Genomic DNA, 23,802 nt, shown 5'->3' with positions numbered 1-23,802 from the left:
CAGAAAAAACAATGCATATAGTAGTAAATGATAACACATATGAAACGTTTATTAAACCCCAGGCATGTTCTAAATGCTTTGCATATTTTAACATGTTTAATTCTCATAAAAATCTGAGAATAGTTTGTACATTTTATGTAAGAATGCCAAGGTCAAAGAAGTTACACAGTTCGCCCAACATCATAGGCACGACCTAAATCTTAGTGCACTATAATTATATACACATTCCAGCTGATGAGAGAGTCTGAGAGTTGCTACCCCTATTATAACGATAATGGATTATTTATAATAGAAATCATGAATTTAGACTGGTATAAATAAATGAAAAATCAAGTGGAAAGTAAAACTTGCTTGAGGTAGAATGCCAGTTAATATATTGGAAAAAAAATGATGAAAATCAGAAAAATCAACATTTGCAATTCATCATTGTAATAAATAATTGAGGCAAGAAAGAAAAATAAATGGTAGGAGTAGGGGTAAGCTTTGGAATATGAGTGGAATACTTATATATTCACAAAATATCTCTACGAAAATACTTTTTAATTGCTAAAAGAATAATAAAAGTAACTTTTAAGCAGAGAAATCTGGTTCTCAACAAATTGATCAAGTGACAACATTAACTATCACTGATGGAAGACATCACCTGCAAGTGCCTACCTGAAGGATACAATAAAACCAAACACAATTACTTCCTTTATTTACTTGATAAAATGCCTAACTTTGTTCTAATTAGTAGGAAACTTTTGACAAGTTCAAACTGTGGAATATTCTAACAGAAAAAATCTCCTATAATCTACAAAAATATTAAGGTTATGGAAAAGACTGGACAGCATGACAACTGGATGCATAGCATGATCCTGGATTAAATTATTTTTCCATGAAAGCTTTATAGGAGTAATTGATTCATGGATGAGTATTATGAAAAGAAAGGGAAGAAAGCAGATTCAGACAGAGGGGAAAGTTTAGTTGGCTGTAGGCTCAGTGGAGACCTCAGAGAATTGTCTGGAGACTCTGAAGTTGAGATGTCCCAAGAGTTGCTGGGTTCGAGCAAGGTGTGTCACTATACCTTTCACCAATCAGTCATCAGGGGCTGTCTGCAGGAAGTGGGCATGACCTCTTGAGAGAGGTGCTTTTCCACTGAGGCAGTTCCTTTGGTGGGCTGTCAGCTGATGGCATTCTGCCTGGAATGCTGTCAGCAGCTGGACTGCAATTTCTTCATTGCTGAAGAGGGAACGGGTTGGATATCACAGTATTCTATGGAGTACTACTACTGTACAAAATAATTCCAGAAGATGGCTACCAAGGTTGAATGCACAACATTTAAATAAAATTTACATGTTTTGTGATCAATCCAGTCAAAAATATAAAAAAATTTACTATAAAGTCTTTAAGTGATCTACCTCTTACACAGAGCTCTCAATGATACATTGTTCATGCTTCATATGTTTAATTTTGTTCTTAAACTTTGTTGTAGAACACAGTTACCCAGTCAATGCTTGATTGAACCATCACTTTCTTAAATTTTGGCATATCTAATGATTTTAATCTTTGTCTTAAAAATATTTATTTATGAAATAAACAATTATTATAGTTTATACAATCAGAAAAAAGCAGATTGTGACATATTTTAGTAAATAATTGTCTTGTAGCGTTAACTGATGAAATAATAAAAGTCTGGGGAAATGTTCTAGACTTCATGAAATGCTAGATTACAACAGACCATAAACTGCAAAATGTGATAATTCCCATTAATTTTATTCTCTATCAAAAATAAGTGTTATAAAAACAATTGGAGAAAAATTGGACAAGGATTATGAATGAGACAATAGTATTGTATAAAAGCTATATTTATTTTTGTGATGATGGAATTGTGGTTATGTGTGGAGCCATACTATTCATTGAAGAATGAAGTGTCATGAAGTCTGCAACGTGTTTTCAAATGTTTCAGGAATAATGTTTTGAGTATCCGTGTGTGTGTAGAAAGATATAGAGAAAGAGAGAGAGGGAGAGACAGAGAGACAGCAAGACAGAGAGGAAACAAAACCAGCAAGCTATTAAGAACTGCCAAATCAATCTAGGTGAACAGTGTTTATGTGCTCACAGTGCTTCTTTTGAGACTTAACTGAAGGACAGACATTTTTCAAAATTAAATTCTGGGAGAAATACTTTTATATCTAGAAAAGTATTATTATTAGAGTACTAGAATCTACAATGATTCATTTTTTAATGCCTAAATTTAAGTGCTTCCTGTTTGAAAGAATGAATGTGAGCATAGAGGCTAAAAAGAGTAAAAAGTACAAAAAAAAGATTAAAAATTAAATGAAAGAGTGAAAAAAAATGCACCCTTTGCGTAATAAAGAGGGGTAAACAAGAATAGCTTAATTAATATATATAGCATAAATAAAATGTATGCTTGTTTCTGAAATAAGGAGAGAAAAATGAAAATGCTTCATAGAGGGGTGAGTGGGATTAGGATGGAGGGGTAAACCATAGAGTGAGAATTCTCTGAGTATATGTTTTTATGTAATTCTGATTTTTGAACCACATAAACATTCAACATATTTAAAAAGAACTAATGTACCTATGATTGAATATAAATAGAAACAAAATAATTCTATAGGTAAAATGGTTGGTATAATTAATTACTCAGGAAGAAAATTAATTCAAATCAAAGTTGAGCACAATACTCTACAATCCTTGGTAAGATACGTTCTAATGCTAAAAATACTGCTAATGGGTGTTGTTTTCAATGTGGCAACTCACAGTGCATTTTGGGGGTAAGGTGGACTAGAGTAAATATAGTGATGTAATTGGAGTTCAGAGTCTTCATTGTAAAGAAGAAGAGACACAACTGTGAAATAGGATAAGATGTAAAGGGATCATTTGATTTTCAGTTTTAATTGGAAATATTCATAATGTGAAGACTTTAGACAAGTGAACAAGCTATTGTTAGTATAATTCTCTTGTAGTACATAGTGTTTGCAGGCAATACTTAACTATATTGGGAAATATAACTTCAATCCTAATGATAGACCAACAAACACGTATCACTGCTTTAACAGAGCAGAACACTGAGGGCTATAAGATTTCTGCTTTCCTATGTCAAAATCAAGGATTTGATAGAAATATTAAAAGAAGATATTCCCTAAATAAGAAAATTATTTCCTTTAGTTCAAGAAGGAAAAAGGAAGTCAAAATGACAAATATGACACTTTAAATTAAAAAAAAGAAATAGGTTTATTATTCCAGATTGAACAGGTTTATTAGGAAAATAGAGAAATGGCTCCTGCATGAAAGTCAAAAGGCAGTTTCTGTGATGGCATCATTCCAATGAGAGACCATGAATAGAGTTCTCAAATGAATTTCACATTCTTCCACTTTTTTAGGAGTTAAATACAGAAAGGGAAAGGTTGGTGTATTAGATCCAAGGACACAGGAAGGCAAGTCTTCAAGAAGACTCAGAACATGAGGGATTCAGAACTGGGGAATCCTGAGGTCCAGGTGGAGAGGATGAGTCTTCCATGGTGCCCTCAATAGTAGTAGCCAAAGCCAGAGCCGTAGCCAGAGCCGCACCCATAGCCACAGCCACAGAGAGAGCGGGAGCCAAAGCCATAGCCACAGCCATAGCCACAGCCCAGTCTGCGGAAGCCACAGCCACAGCAGGACCCATAGCCGCAGCCCAGGCCGCTGTAGCCACAGCAGCCATAGCCACGGCCCCCATAGTAGTTTCTGTAGTAGCTGCACATGGTGTTGGCGTTGGTGTTGGGTTGAGGTTGTCCTTGGGTAGAGAAGGGAGTAGAAGTGTGACTTCAGGGTGGACATGTCTCCCTGCAGAGGGCCTTTTATATGTCCTCAGTGTGGGTGTGACCCACCACACCTTCATGACGTTGCCAAACTTTATGCCTAATCTAATTAGTTTGTTGTTTCTCAACCATAAGATAAAGCTTCAGAGAAATTCAGGGAGCTTGCTGTCTTGGTTTCTCAGTTTGGTCTCCTCTTATCCATTTGAGGGTTTGAATGAAAAAAGATACCCACTCACACTTACACAGTCCTGCCCAAGTCACACATTCATTTTAACCTGCTGGAACCATCCCTTATATAAAGAAACAAAACATTTTTAGACTCTTGGCATTAAATAATAATGTTATTATTTTGTAACTTTTTATAAAAAAATTCCTTTTGAATGATAAATTTTTCTTCTCTCTTGATCCAAATTATTGCTTTCTTCAGGGATTTAGTATCTTTTCTATGTGAAGCCATAATGTATCTTTCATGCCCATAAGGCTAATAATAATTTTACTCATTAAAATTTCAAGGGAATCAGTTCTGAACAAAATGTCTCCTACTTACACCAATGAGTGTAATTCCCGTTTATGTTCAACTTCTATTAAAGGACATGAAAATAGAAGTCACTCTAGAATCCAATTTATATAGTTATTTTCTCTGTAATTGTGTATATAGTGATTAGTTGATATTCTAGGTAACTATTCAATAGCCTAGCCTTATGTATTTGTGTTAACAATAAATTAGACAGAGAACTATTCCTTTCTCAGTACATCCGGTCAGTACGCTTTGTAACCTGGCATACTGAGCTCTTTTGCATAACCCTTGAATTACAACTACTTTCATTGAAATCAGTGTGATAACTCATCATTTGGGCAGCCAGAGAAAAACGGTTGTAGTGTTACAGTTAGAAAAAATAATTCTGTATCTTTAAGAAAATGCATGTAGGAAAGCAGCATTATTCAAATATCACAAGGATTTCTGATATACAATGATAGTTCTCAGTCAAAATATTATTTTTATATGTCCCTCAGGGTAACCTTAGGCTGGATTTAGGAAGTGGAATTTGGGGCTGGTTTACAGTGCAGTGAAGATGGTTTAAGAAATTAGACACACTTACCACCCCTCTCTGAAGATCATCAAAATATGGACACAGATATTTTAAATTACTGATTCATCTAATATGGTAACTATTTCAAGTGAATCAAAAGGAAACGGCATCTTAATGATACAGAAAAATATCTTCATGCTAAAGATCAGATCAGTACATTCACGTGTTTTAGAATATATTTCCATGTGTTCTTGGTAGGAGCAATTTTGTAAAGTAAAAACCTTATTGTAACATTTAATTCACTATCTACTGTATTGAGATGCTATAAGCAGAGGGCATCTTAAAATTTCTCATATAGAAAATAGCAGTAGCTTCAACTCTCACAGTGCCAAGTCAATCAGACAACCACAAGTTTTTAGCAAAAACTAGTTGAAATAACATAATGATTATTCTTCTTCAAGGATACTTAAATTCTTAGAGCATGGCTACATTTGCTAAGTGTGAATTGTACCAATTAATCAAAAAATGAAAATAAAACCTATAATTAACGTTTTATTTTCATATTTGATTAAAATCGATGTAGAGTACATTTTCTGTGGGCAAAACAAGTTCCTAATTACATTATTATATCTTTTCTCCTTAGAAGTTTCCTCCATGAATTAATTCTTTTCTCTGACGAATTGTGTTGCCCTCCCTGATTACAGCAGTGAGAGCTTTGCATGGAATGATTTTTTCGCCCAGGCTTTTTTGGTGTGTTGTTCTGAATACACTCAGTTCTCAAACATATTCCAAATCAAAAATAAAACAAGCCTTATGTCACTCTCCATACCCTTCAAAGCAATCCCCATTGCCATATTCTACTTCAAAGCAAAATGTCACAAGTGTGATTTCATGGAGGCATTTTCATATCTCCTTACCTTTCCACTCATATTTTTGAATCTTTGGCCTCCACTACTCTCCTGAGATGCCCTTGCACAGATGATCTAGACCTCAGTCTTGCCCTATCCAGAGGTCAAGCATTCATTTTACTCAGCTTCTGAATACATTTAGATCCACCAACCTTTCTTTCATTCCTATAGGACCCCAACCTTTAGCTTCATCCTACAAACACAGTTTTGTTTCATTTCCAATCTCAGCAGCTGCTTCTTCTGTATCTTCTTTTTTCTCTTCTCAGATTTTGCCCTCAACTGTTAGAGGGCCCAGCTACGTGTTTTCCCCACTTACAATCTCTAGTGTCTAGCTAAACTCTCTTTAGACAGATCACTTTTGGATATATTCTTTTCTCCAATCAATCTCCATTTCATTTTCAGTCTTATTACTTCATATATATATTTCATATACATTGCAATTTTATTGAATGTCTTCAAGTTAGTACTAATATCTTTGTAGATTAATTGTCATTAGAAATTTAACAACATAAATTACATTCATGATTCTCTATACTATCCAGTCTGTTTCATTATTTTTTCTACATCTCAAAGCATGCATGGCACAAATCAGGTCATGAACTTCCTTTAACATAATCCTTCAATGTATTCCCACATTGGGATTGCTAGAGTAAACACCAGACATGCAGTTAAATTTCATTGTCATAATGTTGAAGTTCAATTTGGAAATTCAGAATATTGAATTTCCCAAAGAATGCAAGGAGAATACTTGTGCTAAAATAATTTGTGTATCCGACACTCAGATTTAATGGTTGTCTTGCCTTTTTATTTGCTACATTTAGCAACCCAAAACTTAGAAAACATAGCTATCATGGTCCAATGTGTCACAGCCATGACCACAGCCATGAGCTTATCTGCTAACACCCTTCCTGTTCATTAAAATTCACAGATCTTAGTAACTTTTCAACTCTTTAAATGGACCTAGTTTTTTTCCACCATAAACTCTCTTCCCTTGAGCTTTTTAAGGAACAGCAAGAATAGCTTACGTGTCTGTTGAATTTCCTGACCTGGCTTAATCTAGAGTATAAGCTCCATTACAATAGTGATCTTGTCTACCATGTTCACTTCTCCATCCCCAGTTCTCATAATAGTGCCCAGTATACAGTTGATTCTTAATAACGTTTGATGTATGAAGAAGTCATAGATGATCAAATCAATGAAATGGAAGAGCAATTTTATATTTATTTTGAACTTCATACATTGAAATAATTTTAAATTTACTGAATGTTACCAAGATGACACAAAATTGTATTATACACATTACTTACTTAATGTCACCTACTGTGAACATCTTTCATAACCATAGTAAGTTTAGCAAACCAAAGAAATGAACTTTGTATTATACTCTTAACCATGGATTTTTATTTCATCATATTTGTTTATTAGTGTTGTTGTTGTTGTTTTGGTTTGTTTCCAGGATCCAATTCACATTGAGTATAGTTGCGTATATTTTCAGACTGCTCTAATTAGTGACAGTTCCTGTGGTTAAGCTGAATTTCATGAAGAGTCAGATATTTTGTGGAATATCCCACAATTTGGGTTTGTTTGAAATTTTCTCATACTTAGACTGAAGTTATATTTTTGGCAAGAGCCCCAGAAGAGATGTGCCTTCTTCGGTGCAACATATTAGGAGGTACATCACATCAATAAATCATTCATAATTTTAAGAATCATTTTTAAACATGTATTTCTAATAGATTGTCTTTCCTTTTCTATATATCTGCAGTTAATGGGGTTAAACTTTAGGGTATCTACCCTGGTTTTGTGTCAAATATAAAATTATGGATATATGTTTATGTGAAATATAAACCAAAGTGTAGTGTATAATATTGCTCCTCAAAAAAAAAAAAAAAGCAAATAAAACAGTTAGTTATTCAATGTTAAACAAGTGAATTCTTCTACAATGTCTTTCCCCCTACAAACTCTTCTTCCTTCTCTTCCCGTTTAAGTCCACACTTTTGCTCCCAAGACTGCATATATGTAGATTGATGGAGGATATTATTAAATGAAACTAATATTTTCAACAGGCAGAATATACATGGGTTATATGACCACATGATAGTAATGTAGCTTTAATTTGCAATCTGGAATAAATAAGCCACCAAATTAGGAGAAGAATCTATTATTAAAGGCATATGATTTTGTGATAGGCATCATGACACAAAAAAGAGTTGTTTTGGCTTAGATATATTAGTTGTGAGGAATTATTGAGATAGTTTTAATGCCAATTAGTTTAGAATATAAATAGAAGAGAGCCTGTGGTTTGCCCCACATACCACTCTGTTGGTATATAAGGCCCTGGGCAGACTATAAATTTAAGACTCTAGAAACTGACTCTGCCCTTCAACTGAGCCTCCTTATCTTCACATCATGAGCTTCTACAACAACTACTATGGTGGCCTGGGCTATGGCTATGGTGGCCTGGGATGTGGCTATGGATGTGGCTACGGTGGCTATGGCTATGCCTGCTACCGCCCATGCTGCTATGGAAGATACTGGTCTTCTGGCTTCTACTGAGAAGTTCTAGATGCTCATCTGTTCAGGATATTCTCTGATGAGAATATCATGCGTACCTCCTGCATTAGTTGTAAAATGGATGTTCTTGTCTGTTCAAACAGTGACTACTGAATCTTAGACTATCATGCAACATCAGACTTTTTTTGATAGAATTTCCTGAATTTCCAACAATTTAAAAAATATTCATTTAATATTTTGTTAGTGTTACATAACTGAATAAAAAATAATTAAAACTATTTTCATTTTGGAAAACGTCTAAATTCATTATTTATTAAACATAATTGGCTTTCATATTGCTACATTTTCGTGTATTGTTATCTACATTTCTTATAAATATGTGGTTTTACGTGTGTGGAATTGCTGACTCTTTCACTATCTATAGTTGATAATTTAGATGCATAGATGAATGGTTATACACAACCACTAATTTCCTAATATGTGTGTTTGGAAGCATTTCCAAGGGCTACTATTATCTACCTTGATCTATCCAAAGCCATATCTTTGGTATTTCCAAAGTTTGACTAAAGATTTGGCAAAGTCTTGTGGCTCTCTTCTCACAATTTCATGCTATTATTTTACTACCTAATTCTTTCTTGATGTTTGGCATTTGGATGTGCATCTAGACAGATGTAATTTTTTCTTCTAAATTTTATATTATTGATGATTCTTTTCCTCATTGATAGTATGTACTTGAACTCATGCATTATAGCTGCCCATGTTCTCTGGTAGTTTCTGTTGTTCTCACATTACCACAGGAAGATACAAAATTTGAGGTCTGTTTTAGTAAAATTTTGACAGAATCAATTGCTGCTTGTGTTTTGGAAAGAGATCAGTTGTGTTTTATAATCAGACAGTGGCTTGGATAGACTAAAATCATGCAAAACCAAAGGAGGAGATCAATATGGAGGACCCTGAGCTCACCTTCCCCAGCAACACATCAAAAATACATCTACATGTGGAGCAATTCTCACTGGAAGCAAAATAGAGACTGGCAGAAACAGTCTCATACAATCAAGGCTATAAAGAATAATCCACAGGGAGTTAGGTAGGAGGGGAAATGAAGCAATTAGTTAAGGATCTGTGCTCCTAGGAGGGGACACAGAAGTGGGTGGGGTCACACAGGCTTGGCGATCCTCCCTGATGACTGAGTAGTTTGAACCACATATTGAGTACCCCAGCACTGGGGTTTGACATTGAGAAGATGAGTCCAATTGGCTGGTTTCCAAAGGGGCTGGCAGAAGGGCAGTGAGAAAATTAGACTCTGCTTGTGAAGAGTGCACACACATTTGTTTGCTTATGAAACAAGGTGAAGGAAGCAGACTGAGACTGCCTGGGACTCTGGCTTCTTTCCCATCACCACAGCAGCATGCCCCTCAGCCTATACCAAGTGACCAATCCAGTCCACCTTGCTCCATGGTGCAGCTCTCCACTAAGGCAAAGGCTGTCACTGCTGAGAAGAGTGTGCAGATTGAGGGGACAGAGCCAACTCCGAGCCGGTGCCACGTCTGAACAAGGTGGGAGTAGACACTGCTGGCACTCTCCAAGTCAGCAGATTAGGAGCAGTCTGGAACTCTGACCAGTATGCTGGTACCTCCCCAGAGTGTGCTTCTGCCCCATCCAGGTGCCTGCCCAGGTCCCAGTCCTATACCCTTCTAGGGCAAAGGTGCTGATGCTGAGAAAGAGAAGAGCATACACTTAAAGGGAAAAGATGCTGCTCAAAACCCATCCTCAGGGCTTCTACTCCAGCACCTTATAATCTGACTCTGCCTCCTAGAGGGTGGTATAGGTCAGTAAGCATAGGAGAAACCCCATCTCACACCTGGCTCTGGATCTAACTCCTTCATCTCCAGACCCACCTCCTACCAAGATGATAGCTGCTGCACATACTGAGAAAAGGTGTGACTCATACTTGCTCTATATCCAGCTCTCTTATCAAAGCCATTGGGCACACACAAACTGTATAAGGACACACTCACACAAAGACACACCTTCAAGACTTTGATAGGTAACTGTTTCACCTAATTTCATAAAGACAGAGACAATTAAGCAAAATAATAAAACAGAAGGATTTGCTTCCAATCAAAGAACATGAAAAAACCCCAGAAAATAATAAAACAGAGATAAATAATTTACCAGATATAGTTCAAAGTATTAGTAATAAGAATGCAAACTGAACTAAGGAAAATAATACCTGAACATAGTAAGAATTTTAATAAAGAACTAAAAAATATAGAAACGAGTCAACAAGAGCTGAAGAATAAAATATCTGAAATATAAAGCACACTAGAAGGGAACATCAGCAGACTAGGTGATACCGAAGCACACATAAATGATCTGGAAGATAGAATAACAGGAATCACCCAATCAGAACAACAAAAAGAAAAAAAAATTAAAAAGTGAAAATGGTCCATCAAGCATACTTCTGTATACATTAATGGGCTCCCAAAAAGAAGTTGCAGAAAATAAATTTGATAAAATTATGGCTGAAAACTACTCAAACATGAAGTAAGAAACAGTTATCCAGGTATAGCAATCACCAAGAGTCCCCAAAAGGTGAACTCAAAAAGATGCACATGAAGACATGTCATAGTTAAAAAAGCAAAAGTTAAAGATAAAGAGAGAATTCTAAGGATGGCAAGAGAAAAACAGAGTGGAACCCTGATACTGCTATTAGATGATTTTTTTTTCTGTAGATAGTTTTCAGGCCAGAAGTGAGCATCATAAGATATTCCAAGTGCTGAGGGGGAAAAATTTGAAATCTAGGATACTCTATCCAGTAAGACTATTATTCAGAACTGAAGAAGAGATAAAGAAATTCTCAGACAAGCAAAGTCTAAAAGAGTTCATAAATACTAAACCATCTCTAAAACAAACGTTAAAGGGTTGTCTCTAGTAGAAAAGAAATGGCTACAATAAGAAGTAAGAATTTATAAGAAAAAAAACAACTCAGTAATAAAAGCAAGTATATAGTAAGGCTATGGATCAAACACTTAAATAAGCTACTACAAAGATTAAAACACAAAAAATGATAAAATCTATAACTGCATAGTTACTAACAGATAAACATGAAGATGTAAAACATGATATCAAAGAACACAATATACAGGGGAGGAGAGTAAACAAAATTGTAGATGTTTAGGATGTGCTTGAACTTCACTGACTACCAGTTTAAAACAAGCCCATGTAGTTATGAGTCAACATAGATGAAGTCCATGGTAACCACAAATCAAAAACCTAAAATAGACAAATACTAGAGATAAAAGAACACAAGCATACTACTAATGAAAACCATTATATCACAAAGGAATAAACTTACAGAAGAAAAAAAGAATAGAAAAAAACTACAACAAAAACCAGGAAACAAGAAACAAAATTTCAATTAGTATATACTTACCAATAATCACTTTAAATGTCAGTGAATTAAATGCTCCAATCAAAAACAGAAGGTGGCTGAATGAATAAAAACAAAAATTAACAAAATAGAGAAGAGAAAAAAATTAGACCTTTAAAAAGATTAAAATGCCACTATTTGAAAAGCTTAACATTGATAAATCACTTTGTTAAGGCAAAAACTGAATAGGAAGTATATACAAAATAAGAAAAAGACAAAAGAGAAATAAACATGAAAACAAGAAGTTTAAAAAACTGTGTGAATCTATTTTGCAGATGTTTATTGCTATAAATTTGAAAATCTAGATACAACAGAGAATTTTCTAGGGAAATACAGATTAATGAAATTGACACCATTACATTTAGGAATTAAAAAGAGACTGATTTCCTCGAAGAAACCAAAAAAAGTTATTAAGGAAATACTCTACAAAATATTCCAGATCCAGATAATTATTCAGGGAAATTCTGCCGAATTTTCAATAGCAAGATACTCCAAATGTTCTATAAATTGTTCCAGAGCACTGCAAATGTGGGAAAACTCCTAATTCTCATTGGAAGGATGTATAACATGATTTATCAGTGGTGGGCAGACAATTAAGGTGCTACCATGATTTCTGCCTCTTGTTGTCAGTGGTCTGTGTGTTGCCCTCCTCTTGACTGTGGGCAAGACTTGCAACTTACTTCTAACCAATTGAATATGGCAATTGTAACAAAGTATATATGATTGTGCATTTGTGATTCTGTTACATAGAATTATATGGGCTTGTAGCACGCATATTGCTGGAGTGTCTTCCCTCCCTTCCTGGCTCTGTGAAAACAAGCCACCATATTTGGGAACCCACATGTCAAGGACCTATAGGTAACTTCTTGGAGCTGAAGCTGGCCTCCAGCAAAGACTTCCCACCAGCAGTCAATTTTGAGCCCATCAGTTACAACACCACAAGGAATGAAATTCTGCCAAATAGGTGAACTTGGAAACAGATTTTTTCATCTCTGGAGACACAGATGAGACCACAGATCTGACCAACACCTTGGCTACTGCATTATGAGACCTTGAAACTTTCAGTAGTTTTTACATAATTATTCTGGCCCACTATGTAGGCAAAATAGCTTTATAATCAACTACTACCTTAGGATGTAATAGATTATAAAGACATTTCTTAGATTGTTTCTTTCATCAAAATATTTTTTAAAAAGGTATTTGAAGTAGAGAAGGATAGTACAACACTCATTTATTATAAGAGATATATGAATATGAAAATTGGGAAAGTATTATTTTTATTTTTACAGTCTTTCACTGAGTTTATAAATAAGAATGTATTTAGTGTTGAGAGTTAACCAGCATAACAAGTATCATTCTCTTAGTAGCAGAAAAGGAAACGAAAGTTTACAAAAAGTAAGTTAATTTCTCAAGACAGGTGACAATGGGTCAAGAAGCTGACTTAGAAATAATAATAGGAAATATCTCCTTAAGGATACAATTGTTACCTTTCTTGTCAACTGAGCCCAAAACATGTCAGTAAGATACTTGGGACATCAAATAACTGACACCCAAACCAAGATTGCTGTTGAGACTGAGCAACTTTATTAGGTCAACAGAAAAACAAGCTCCAGCATGGGTGTCATTAAAGCAGTTGCCATAACACCATCATCCTGATGAAAACAGAACTGTACAGTCACGGGTGAATTTCACCATCTCCCACTTCATGAGGTAACTTCAGGGAATTTTTAGGTTAGATAGTAGTTCAACAACAGATCACAGTAAACTTCTAAGATTCAGGCTACTTGTCACCCAAGGGAAAGGCACAGGCTTTGAGGGGTTTAGAATCGGGGAATCCTGGAGTCCAGTTGTAGAGGATGAGGTCTTCCATGGTGTCCTCAATAGTAGTAGCCAAAGCCAGAGCCACAGCCCAGTCTGCGGAAGCCACAGCCATAGCAGGACCCATAGCCGCAGCCCAGGCCTCCGTAGCCACAGCAGCCGTAGCCACGGCCCCCATAGTAGTTTCCATAGTAGCCGCACATGGTGTTGGTTGTTCCACTTTGGATAGGAAATGAGGGTAGATTACGTCAGTCTGGACATTTCTCCTTGCAGAAAACCTATTATATGCACTGGATGTGGGTGGGTCCAACCGCATGTGCTCATATAATTGGCTAATTTTATGACTAATATAATTAGTATGTTGTTTCAAGACTGGAGCAGAATGCCTTAAGGCATTAGGGATGCTTGCTTTAACCAACTGAGGCCTGTTAATAAAATGGTACATTCACACTCACCAAGCTGTGTTTTGTAACAAATCTTCCCTTTAACATTCTATAACCAGATAACACATAAGCAGGACACATTTTCAATAATTTCATTTGACTTGCAGTTGATCACAAATAATTTTTTTTTTATTCTTGGCCTCCCAAACTTACACTCCCCTCCATAAAATAGTTTTAACTCCTATCCCAACCCAGAGTCAAAGGGTGGCATCTTGCTGATGTAGTGGTGATGAGATTAAAGTACAGAATAAAGTGAAGTTTAAAGTATAGCATAAAGGTAACTTAGGAGATCCTCTGGATTTTAATAAGCTCCCCCCCTTATTAGCAGAGCTGTGAGGACACAAAATCTTTATTTTTCTGATTTCATCTGCCTTGATAAGAAATTCAAATAAGGACACAAGATTTTAATTTAATCGAACTGAGAAATGAAACAATGCTTTCTTCTTTCAAAATACTTCCTTTCTTTGTGTGTGTCATGTAGGTACATTTTTATTAACAAAATATTTAAACACATTATTGAGACAAAATGTTATCCAGGGTCCTTTTTGAAAGAGGCATTACTAGTAAATAGATTTTGATCACATCAATGTGAATTTTTCCACAAAGAAAATTGATTTTTGACTCTCAAAGTGTTTTACAAATGTTGTTATTGTCTGTCTAAATTTGATGAAATCTAATCTTTGACTAATACTAGTCATAACTGATTGGTGGAAATCCCAACAGTTAGGGGGAAAAAAATGTTTGACATTTTGTTGCTCTCATATGTTTGTTTACATCTGATATGAACAATTTACATGTGGGAAAATTTCTAATCTTGCTTTCCAATAAAGCTAATAACTTTCCCAATATGCAGTGATTATCATATATATTCATTCCTCTCCATCATTTTCATCTTGTTTTGTGTGTGTGTGTGTGTGTGTGAGAAAGGGAGAGAGACAGAGAGAGAGAGAGATAGACATTGAGAGACAGAGATAAAGAGACACAGAGACAGAAAGACAGAGAGAGGTGGAGAGAAACTATTGACCTTGTGGCTATTTTAGTTACTGATGTAGCAAAATAGATAGGGCATAACTAACATTTTTTCCCCAGTGAGCATCTGTGTAAAAGTATTTTCATGTGCAGCTCCAAGAGTTACTCGGTCTTACATTGATCTGACGTTGTCTCATTTTAGAAAACTTCAGTGTTTTACTCAGGTCATTGGTAAAAACAGTAGCACTATTGCTGTTAAATATTCTATGTTCTACATTAATTTTCTCTTTTCTGATAGTCTACATTTAAACATGTGACTCTCAGAGACAGACATAATTCCACCCCTACATCATGTGTTCTGCCTTCTCCTTTTCATACACAGATAAGAATCTCTACATGCAGCTTGTTGATATTCCTGGTAATCCTATATTCCTACAACAAAGATCTCCTCATTTTGAGGTTTGTCTCATTGAGTCCTTAAATTGTGTCTAACTCTGTCTCCTGGCAGAATCCCTGTTACCAGAACATGGTGACTAGGACGGACTAACATCATGTAAAGCACATGTCTGGCCCAAATGAATGCTGAATAATATAGTCTCAGTCATGGTATCTTAGTTGGCTTTCAATGAAGTTCCTGGTGATGACTTCTCAAATTCATTCCATTTATTTGTTAATATTTTTAATCAATTATTAAATTTTTAGAAGCCAATAAAATGTAAAGAAACAATAGCTACCATTCTTTCATTTACTACTCTTGAATGTCATAGGCCTATCAATGATAAAGGGTCTACCTAAGGATGCTTCTTGGTAGATCAACAGAAGAAACTGGCCAATCTTCCCAATCCCCAACTCTCTTTTTTTTAGCAACTCTATGTTGTCACCTAATTCAAACCAAGCAACAACAGAAAATAATATCCTTTACAGTAACACTGTGAGTATTTTGTAAGTCACACATTTCCTTTAGGCATTTTAATCTACTTGATCCCAATACATATGCATATAAGTAAGTAATTTGTGACCTGGAAATTGAGATACAAAGAGGTTGGGAAACTTACTAAAGTTCCACAGCTAATACATTACAAAGATCAAGTGTGTGTTCTTCTTTGTCACGCTGCATAAAGTCTCTTTTTCCCTCCTCCCATTGGAGGTTTGAACACTTGTGGCAATGGGGAGCTTACTGTTTTGTTATGATGATCTGTTTCATTGTGAAATTACTCTGTTATAAAATTTGCACATGTTTCAGAGTCTCTCATTATTCCCAGTGTTACTTACGGTCCTATAAAATTTATTTCAATATTTTGTTCACAAGCCATTCCCATCAACTATGGTTGATAGTGCCTCTCAGTCTTTCACTTTCACTTCAAAGTGACCTATCCTTGATATCCTTCGGCATGACTGATCTCCTGATCTCTGCTGATATACAGATATGACATACAGGCCATCCAACGTCTACTAGGTACGTTAGAAAACAGCAGGGGAAGCTTGTTGTAAAGTACCACAAAAATGGCACCTGACAACAACACCTGTTTAGTATTGCACAATCTTAGTGATCTTTAATTGGGATCTCTGCTTAAGGTCTCGCAATATTGCAGTCAGGGTATCAGCCAGGACATCTGCAAAGTATCTTTACTGTATAAATTAACTGGAGTTGCCAGATCTGCAAATACATCCCAAATCTTGCATATGAAACATACTAAAAAGTAATCTGTTTTTTATGTGAAATTCAAATTTTTCCATTTTGAGTTTTATTTGCTAACCCCAAATATAACTACAATCACAGGAGTGACATCTCATCACCTTTGCCAAGGTTAGAGGCAAGTTACAGGTTCTTCTCACGCTGAATGGAAGGGGATCAAACAAGGGTGTATGTCATTGGGGCTTGCGTTAGAAGTCTAGTTACTGACAGCTGTGAATTTATTCCTTAAGCCCAACTAGGGATGACATTTCCTCTCAGATAGATTATGGTTATTGAAATAAGATTCCAGCATATGGACATTTTCTGAAGTGTATTTCTTCCTTCTCCTCTGCCCAGAAAACTATTTCCCCTTTTGTATGATTGACCAACTCCTATTTAATCCTTTCTATTTCAACTGTAAGTTTGTCTCAGAAAGATTCCTAGCCCTTCACTCTACTTTCTCTTGTCCTGGCCTCTTTTCTGATTTCTCCCTCTCTATTTCCTAAACACCTCTATGTATAATTATATTATAATAATACTTTGATCTTTGTAGCTTGTGAGTTTTTTGTCTTTCTTACACTTTCAGAAAGCAGGAATGAAGTCTTTTAGTGCTCTGTTTATAGTATATAATGAGATGTCCTCTATGCAGTTAAGGGTTTGATGAATGAGATCATTCATTATCTAATTCGTAAGAAATGATTATCTTCCTTCAAGAATAACAATCAATCTATCCATCCATCCTCTTTTACCCTTCTTCTTCTTGAGATTTAAATTCCTTTTAACATTCAGGGTAATCTAGGAAGAATAAATTTATTTAACCATGGGCGGTTGAATCTCTACTCCAGTTCTTGTAGTCTTTTTTTATAATCCACATGGAGATTGAATTTCTAAAGTCAAAACATGCTGTAACTGCTGTGTCCTCACAGATAGAGCAACATGAAAGCTTTCAGTTCTGTATTTTTCTGGTATCAGCATCACCATTTTTATTCAGGCTTCAAAGCTCAGATTCATTTCTAACTTGTAGTATTCTAGAATAGAGTGGGACAAAATTAGATATGTAAGATCAGTTAATCCACCCTTCTCCCTGAGTTTGTTATTTCCCCCCAAAATTACTCTAGTAGTGGGTGATCCTGCCTGGATTTAGACACATCCAGTGATAGAGCATTAAAAAAGGAAGCCATTCTTGTTTCAGATGGTATCACATATTTGAAAGAGCTCTTGTGTTGAGAATTTTTTGTGTCTTCATAATCATTTCACCCTACTCTATTTATTGTCTCTAAGACACAGAATACATCTGCAATTCTAATCTTACTAATTTTGCAATACCAGTCTTTCAGACATACAATTGTATATACCACCCTGGAGTCCCCACAATTCTAAGTGGGAAATTCCAAGAAGAAACACTTTTAGAAAATTTATCTTCTCTAGGTTTTTCTCCCTCCTCTTCCACTATTACTGTCTAAGGTCTTACAAGTTTTACCTTCAAAAAGTCTCTGATGCTTATTTACTCCTTTTTATTATCTATGCCCCCACCCACCAACAATATTTATATACCTACATATTGAGCCTTCTGTTTCTCCTCTGCTACCCACCTTTTTCACATTAGCATTTTCCCAAGAACTTTTTCTCCTGAGGCACTTGTCTCTGTGTGTGTGTACATGTGTGCATGTGTTGATGAGTACATGAGTGCTGATAAATATGAAAAAAAGAAATGGATAGACCCAGGATCACGGCACACATATGCTTACAAACAAACATGTAAGTAAAATGAACTAAGGCCACAAGACTTGGCCAATAAGGAGCCATTATTTTGGGGGTGGAAATTGAGGTGTGTAATACGTGTATGTCATGGGTACTGACCAATCAGAATGGAAGCCAGACAAACACAATTGTAACGAACAGCTAAGGAGGGCACAGAAATAGAAGATGAGAATGTAAGTCAATAGGAAGCCTGACACAAAACATACACAAACTTGTTAGGACCAATGAAACATGTTTATTTGGAAATAATCACAATATAGAAACATAGACTAAGAAGGTAGTAGGTTTACAATTGGACGATGACTAGAATGAGGTTTCCTGCTCTAAGAAATATTATGGAGTAATTCAGGCTCCCTCAATTACAAATAGGACTTCCAAGAAGGCAGTCAGTCCCCTACAGCCTCTGACTGTTCTCAGTTCAGTGGGATCTGGAGTGACTGAGTCATCAAGACAGAAATGTCCTTGGAATGATGGATTTTAGAAGAAAAGGTGCATTGCGATTACACTCTAGTCGCTAGGTGAAGAATAGCATTTATATAAAATGGATATTATCCACAGGAGGCAGAGCCATAATGAGACCCGTATCTGCAGTCAGTGAAATAGCCATATCCAGAACAGAAGCTAAGCCACAGCCACAGAGACCACGTGAATTTCTGTAGTAGCTGCAGCACACGGGGTCTAGAGGTGAGGGTTCAATAGTTCAGAAGAGAAGTTTCTGAATCTGTCTCCTGCCTTGAGACTTTTATCTACTACCAAAAATGGGTGAAGCACACAACACAGACTCTGTGGCCCCCTTACCACAGCAATTTCCATTTTTAAAAAGCTCATTACCCCAGGGATAACAATTTTCTCAGTAGCTATGCCTAAGGTTTGGCCCTGGTCGATCAAGAGAACTGTAAGAAACAGACAAAACTTACAAATTGAACAAGTATGTCTTATGGAATGTAATCAAATCTAATTTAGATTTTCACTCCAGGGGGCAATCACTCTTCTGTACTTTCAGGTACACACATACATAGGCATTGGGAGATGCTCCATCATCCTATATCTCAATATTGACAGGAAAGCACCCAGGCTGGAGGTGAGAGGCATAACTGCAGGGACGTCAAAGTAAGGCATTCTCAAGTTATACCTGCAAGAAAGTGGATGGAGTGTTCTACTGCAGAGTCAGGTGAGGCAACGAGTGGAGTATCAGATGTGTCTTTTGCAAATACTTTCTCCTTAACATTGAATTTTCTTCTCACTCTCTTGGTTAAATTTGATTTTAATACCATTCATCAATTTTTTTAAACAATTAAAAATAAGGCATTTTATTTTTTTGAGATGTAAATTTTCACCTTTTTATCTTTCAGTTATCTCTCATACTCATGTATTTTTTTATATTCTTGACCATATTTGCTCTTTCCATTATCTCTGTGATTTCTCTCTCTTTTTTTTTAATTCGACTGATTTTTGTTTCCAAATCACACTTTTTTCCCTGCTTCTTTGCTTGTCTAGTAATTTTTTTTAAAGGAGGCCAGACAACTTTAATGATTGTTTAGAATGTGAATTTTGTTGTCTTTCTTTACATGGTGTGGAAGTTGGTTTGGGTAGGCAATTAAGTTACTTGTGTATGCCTTGATTTTTTTCACTACTTCGTGGGTCTAATATTGTCTGTAGTTGCTAGTGCTTTGTCTGACTACTGAAGTGTTCCCCTTTTGGGATCTACTTTTCAATGAAGTCTCTTCACTTTGGTTGGTGGAAAACTCCCATGTCTCCCAGCCCTGTCTGATCTCTAGGGACTATTTAGCTACAGATGTTTAATCGTTCTTTGCCTTTCTTCATGGAATTTCACATACACTTGAGTGTCTTGAGGTTCAATAAAGCAGAGACAAGGCCACCTCCAGGTCTCTTTCTTTATTCTTCTGACTCAAAAATTACAAACACTCTTTGACATTTGATTTTTTTTATAACTCAATACAATATTAACATCATCCCCTCCTTGGCTTCTCCTCCCTAAAATGTGAGCCTGTGAGAGTTACAGGCAGGAAGCTACAGTAACAGTTGGGCTTAAATAGTTTGTTTCCCTTTCTGAAGACATTGTGGTTCTGAACTACCTGTTGTACGATGTATAATTTCTGAAAAGTTATTTCAAATATTTTGTCCAGTTTAATATGATGGGAAGGTAAATTCAATGCTAGTTACTCTAACATGGCTGGAAGAAAGAGTTTTTCTTCTATACATATTTTAAAATAATGAGATAGATTTCTATTATTTTTTGAAAAAGTCACATTACATTTTCAGTGAAAAAACAAGTTGAGTAATGGTATATAGAATGATTTTACTTTAATAAAGAAAATTATTTAATATTTGGCATTTATTGAGATGTTAATATCATATGATTGCTTTCTTCAATGGTGATGAGATGTGATTCCTAGAATAAGAGGGGGAAAGTCAAAAACATGTTTTTTCCTTTTTCTTTAACACATGATTTCTCATCAATATTCAGCCTGTTTGGTCTTTACTCCCAAAACTCTGCATGAAGATTGGCTTTTCTGAAGGTGTCTCGAGTAGTAGTAGGATTTACCCTTCACTGGTTAGGGTAGTCAACAGAAAGCTCTTCCCATTATGCAGCTGAGTCTCTGCAAGTTAAGTGAGTGAATGTCCTAAAAATGGGCATTTGTCAGACCCTCCTCATTACCTTCTCTTGGAACAGATGTTGCTTGCCCTTGTTGACATTCAGTTTCAACACTCTTGCTTCATTTGGTATTTTAAGGAGCATTTTAAAAGTTCTCTACTAGAAAAAAAGTTAATCTGCGGGTGCTACATTGTTTTCTCCCAAAGTCTCCTATCTTCTGGGAGAAGGATATACACATCCTGGAGCAGCCGGCTAATCAGCAACAGAAAATTGGCACAGATGTTCATCTGTTTAAATGAAGCAGAAAAACGTGATTCAATATGATGACAGTAGGTCTTAATTCTCAGGGGGACAGTCCCTACGGCCTGAGACATAATGGTGTTCCACAGCTTAGATCTGATTCAAAAATCATGAAATAGTCGGGAAATCCTATATAGTCATTAAAATGATAATTTAGAAATTATTGATTCCATCAGAAAACATTACGTAAATAATACCAAAAGAACAGTCCAATCTAAAAAACCTACATAATAATTTTTGAAGATGTGAAGTAATTTCAAATATGTTAAAATAAACATTTTTTAATATAGGAAGAGTACATCATATTGTCAGCATCAAATATTGTAAGGTGATGTCAATGCATAAAGGTTTTTTTTATTTCTTATTTTTTCCATTTTTCTAAAGTAAATCTGCAATATTTTACTATTTATAAATTATATTGTTTAAAACAAATTACTTGTAAATCAACCTTAAATGTTTGTTCCAATTAAAGGTTTTTAAATATACCATGTGAGAAGAACCATGGTCTTGTTCACCTCAATGAGATCCTTCCTACTGATTCAATGCCAGTTTCTCAGTCTATATAATTGGATCTGAGCAAAATGGATGTCAGCTTTCACTCATTTATTTATCTTTTCTTATAATTATGCTCCTCAGGAATTTTAAGTTCAAAAATATTTAGATACTAATAGATATATATATTCCATATTTTCTCTTTCCCTGCCTTATTTCACCTGAAATAATAGCAAACAGGGAATTTTATTTGATGAAATAAAAAATGAAGTTAATTACATAAAATTTTTTTCTAATTTAATTCTTAATAATTCATGACTTATTTCTAGAAATTAAATGATAGAATATTTACCTTGTACCTCTGAAACATTATAAAGAGGTTGATTAATGTGAAAAAAAGACACAGTAAAGCATTCTGCTCCACAACCTCTTCACCTGAAGCCACAAGTTTAGTTCCTGTTTTCCAAATGACTGCAAACAATAATTTTAACAAATATTTTTCATTACATAACATGGATCTCCATTTTTCCATCCTCCACTGACAGCGTTACCCTTGCCCACAACCTACACCAGAAACCAATGACATAGTTCCTTTTGTTTATACATTAACACAGTACTTATAACAATTTCTGTTAGTCAGTTTTGCTGAGGTGACAGTTTCATCACAGCAAATTAAAAAAAAATCAAAATTTCTGACTCACCTTACACGTTTGGGTCAACTGGGATCTAAGCAGAAAGAAGAACACCTCTTGAGGACATTTTTGTTGCAAAGAGGCAGGAAAAAAAGAAACAGAATCACTGGCAAAACTTGTAATGTCTCTGAAACAGAGTATTCACATGTGATGTAAACCACAGCTGCTTATATCCCTTGACCAAACACATCTCATGGCAAACCCAACATCAGTGAAATTGGGGCTATATAATCCCTTTACAGAGGAGAAGAGAGAGAATACATGGGAACAACAGTACAATTTACCACACTGCATCTTTCTGGGCTTCCATTGATGCTGGTCTGGTGAAAGTTCCATCCAAATACACTTGCAATGTGTGAGTTATTTGTCTACACAGAAGCTGCAGTAGTGTCCATTTAGAAAGCAAACCTTACAGTCATTTGAGCCTCCAGTGTCCCTCAGTCTGCTGTCTGTTTCTTCCCCTATAATCTGTTCTCCTGCTGCTGCATTCTCTTCTAGACCTTTCTATACTTGGTTTTCAAACACAATTCCCAATATGAGTAGCACATGCAAACTTTTAGGTTGGTGAGGGGGAAAGACTCTGCACTCAATTCCTAAGGACACAATGATGGTGATGATAATGAATGCTATCACCTACATAAGTACTGTAAAAATCCCAAAGTGATTAGCATATATAAACTTATTTAATATCTTACATAAGTCTATAAAGTAAATTCAAGTATCTTTTTCATTTTATAGATTAAAAAAAATCAGTCACAAGTGTAAAAACAATGGCTTAGATGCAACAGATTAGTAACCTGTGGTAGGAAATGGAGATAAAATATGATTATTTTGTTTTCTACTTTTAAAGCTCACCTTTTTAGATGCTTATCAACTGGTTTTATTTTTTTGCTCCATTACTGAGTCAAAGCGTAGGGAAGAAGGAGAGGAAAGAGAAGAGAGCAGTCTTATTTGGCCGGTTGCCTTTGTGTTTTCTCTGCTTAGCAGACGGTCAGCTTGGCATCTCTGGATGGGTTTCCTGGCAGAAGATAAAGACAACATTTCTTTTACTGGATATCATCAGACTTCCTGTCTAGATCCCTGATCCCCTACTCTGTTGATCCAACATCTCTCCATGCTTTTTGATATCTGTTATTTACCACCACCACAATCTCTAAATCAAAGCTTCGAAGGGTTTGACATCTGGTACTAAATTCTATTTTCCATTTAGAACATGGAATTATCATACAGACAACCAACTGAAGCATCCCTGCCTCAAAATTCCTCAATCCCTTCATCAACTCTGCTCTACTTTAGAAAACGACTCCCAGACCCGTGCTTGTCAACATCAGAAGGCACTCCTATTC

At 35.6% G+C, this 23,802-nt stretch overlaps 1 protein-coding gene across 1 annotated transcript; it reads left to right on the top strand.

The window, feature by feature from the left end:
- The first annotated feature begins 8,112 nt into the window (after positions 1-8,112).
- Positions 8,113-8,461, top strand: LOC116276559 (keratin-associated protein 22-1-like). Its single transcript, XM_031670007.2, has one exon. It carries the CDS (start codon positions 8,152-8,154, stop codon positions 8,296-8,298), a length of 147 nt encoding a protein of 48 aa, XP_031525867.1. The 5' UTR covers positions 8,113-8,151; the 3' UTR covers positions 8,299-8,461.
- Positions 8,462-23,802: the final 15,341 nt, after the last annotated feature.

The sequence above is a fragment of the Vicugna pacos genome, chromosome 1, assembly GCF_048564905.1.
Source record: "Vicugna pacos chromosome 1, VicPac4, whole genome shotgun sequence".
Taxonomy (NCBI): Eukaryota; Metazoa; Chordata; class Mammalia; order Artiodactyla; family Camelidae; genus Vicugna; species Vicugna pacos.
Note: the sequence above shows the minus strand (reverse complement) of the source record. Positions and strands in the feature narration are given on the sequence as shown.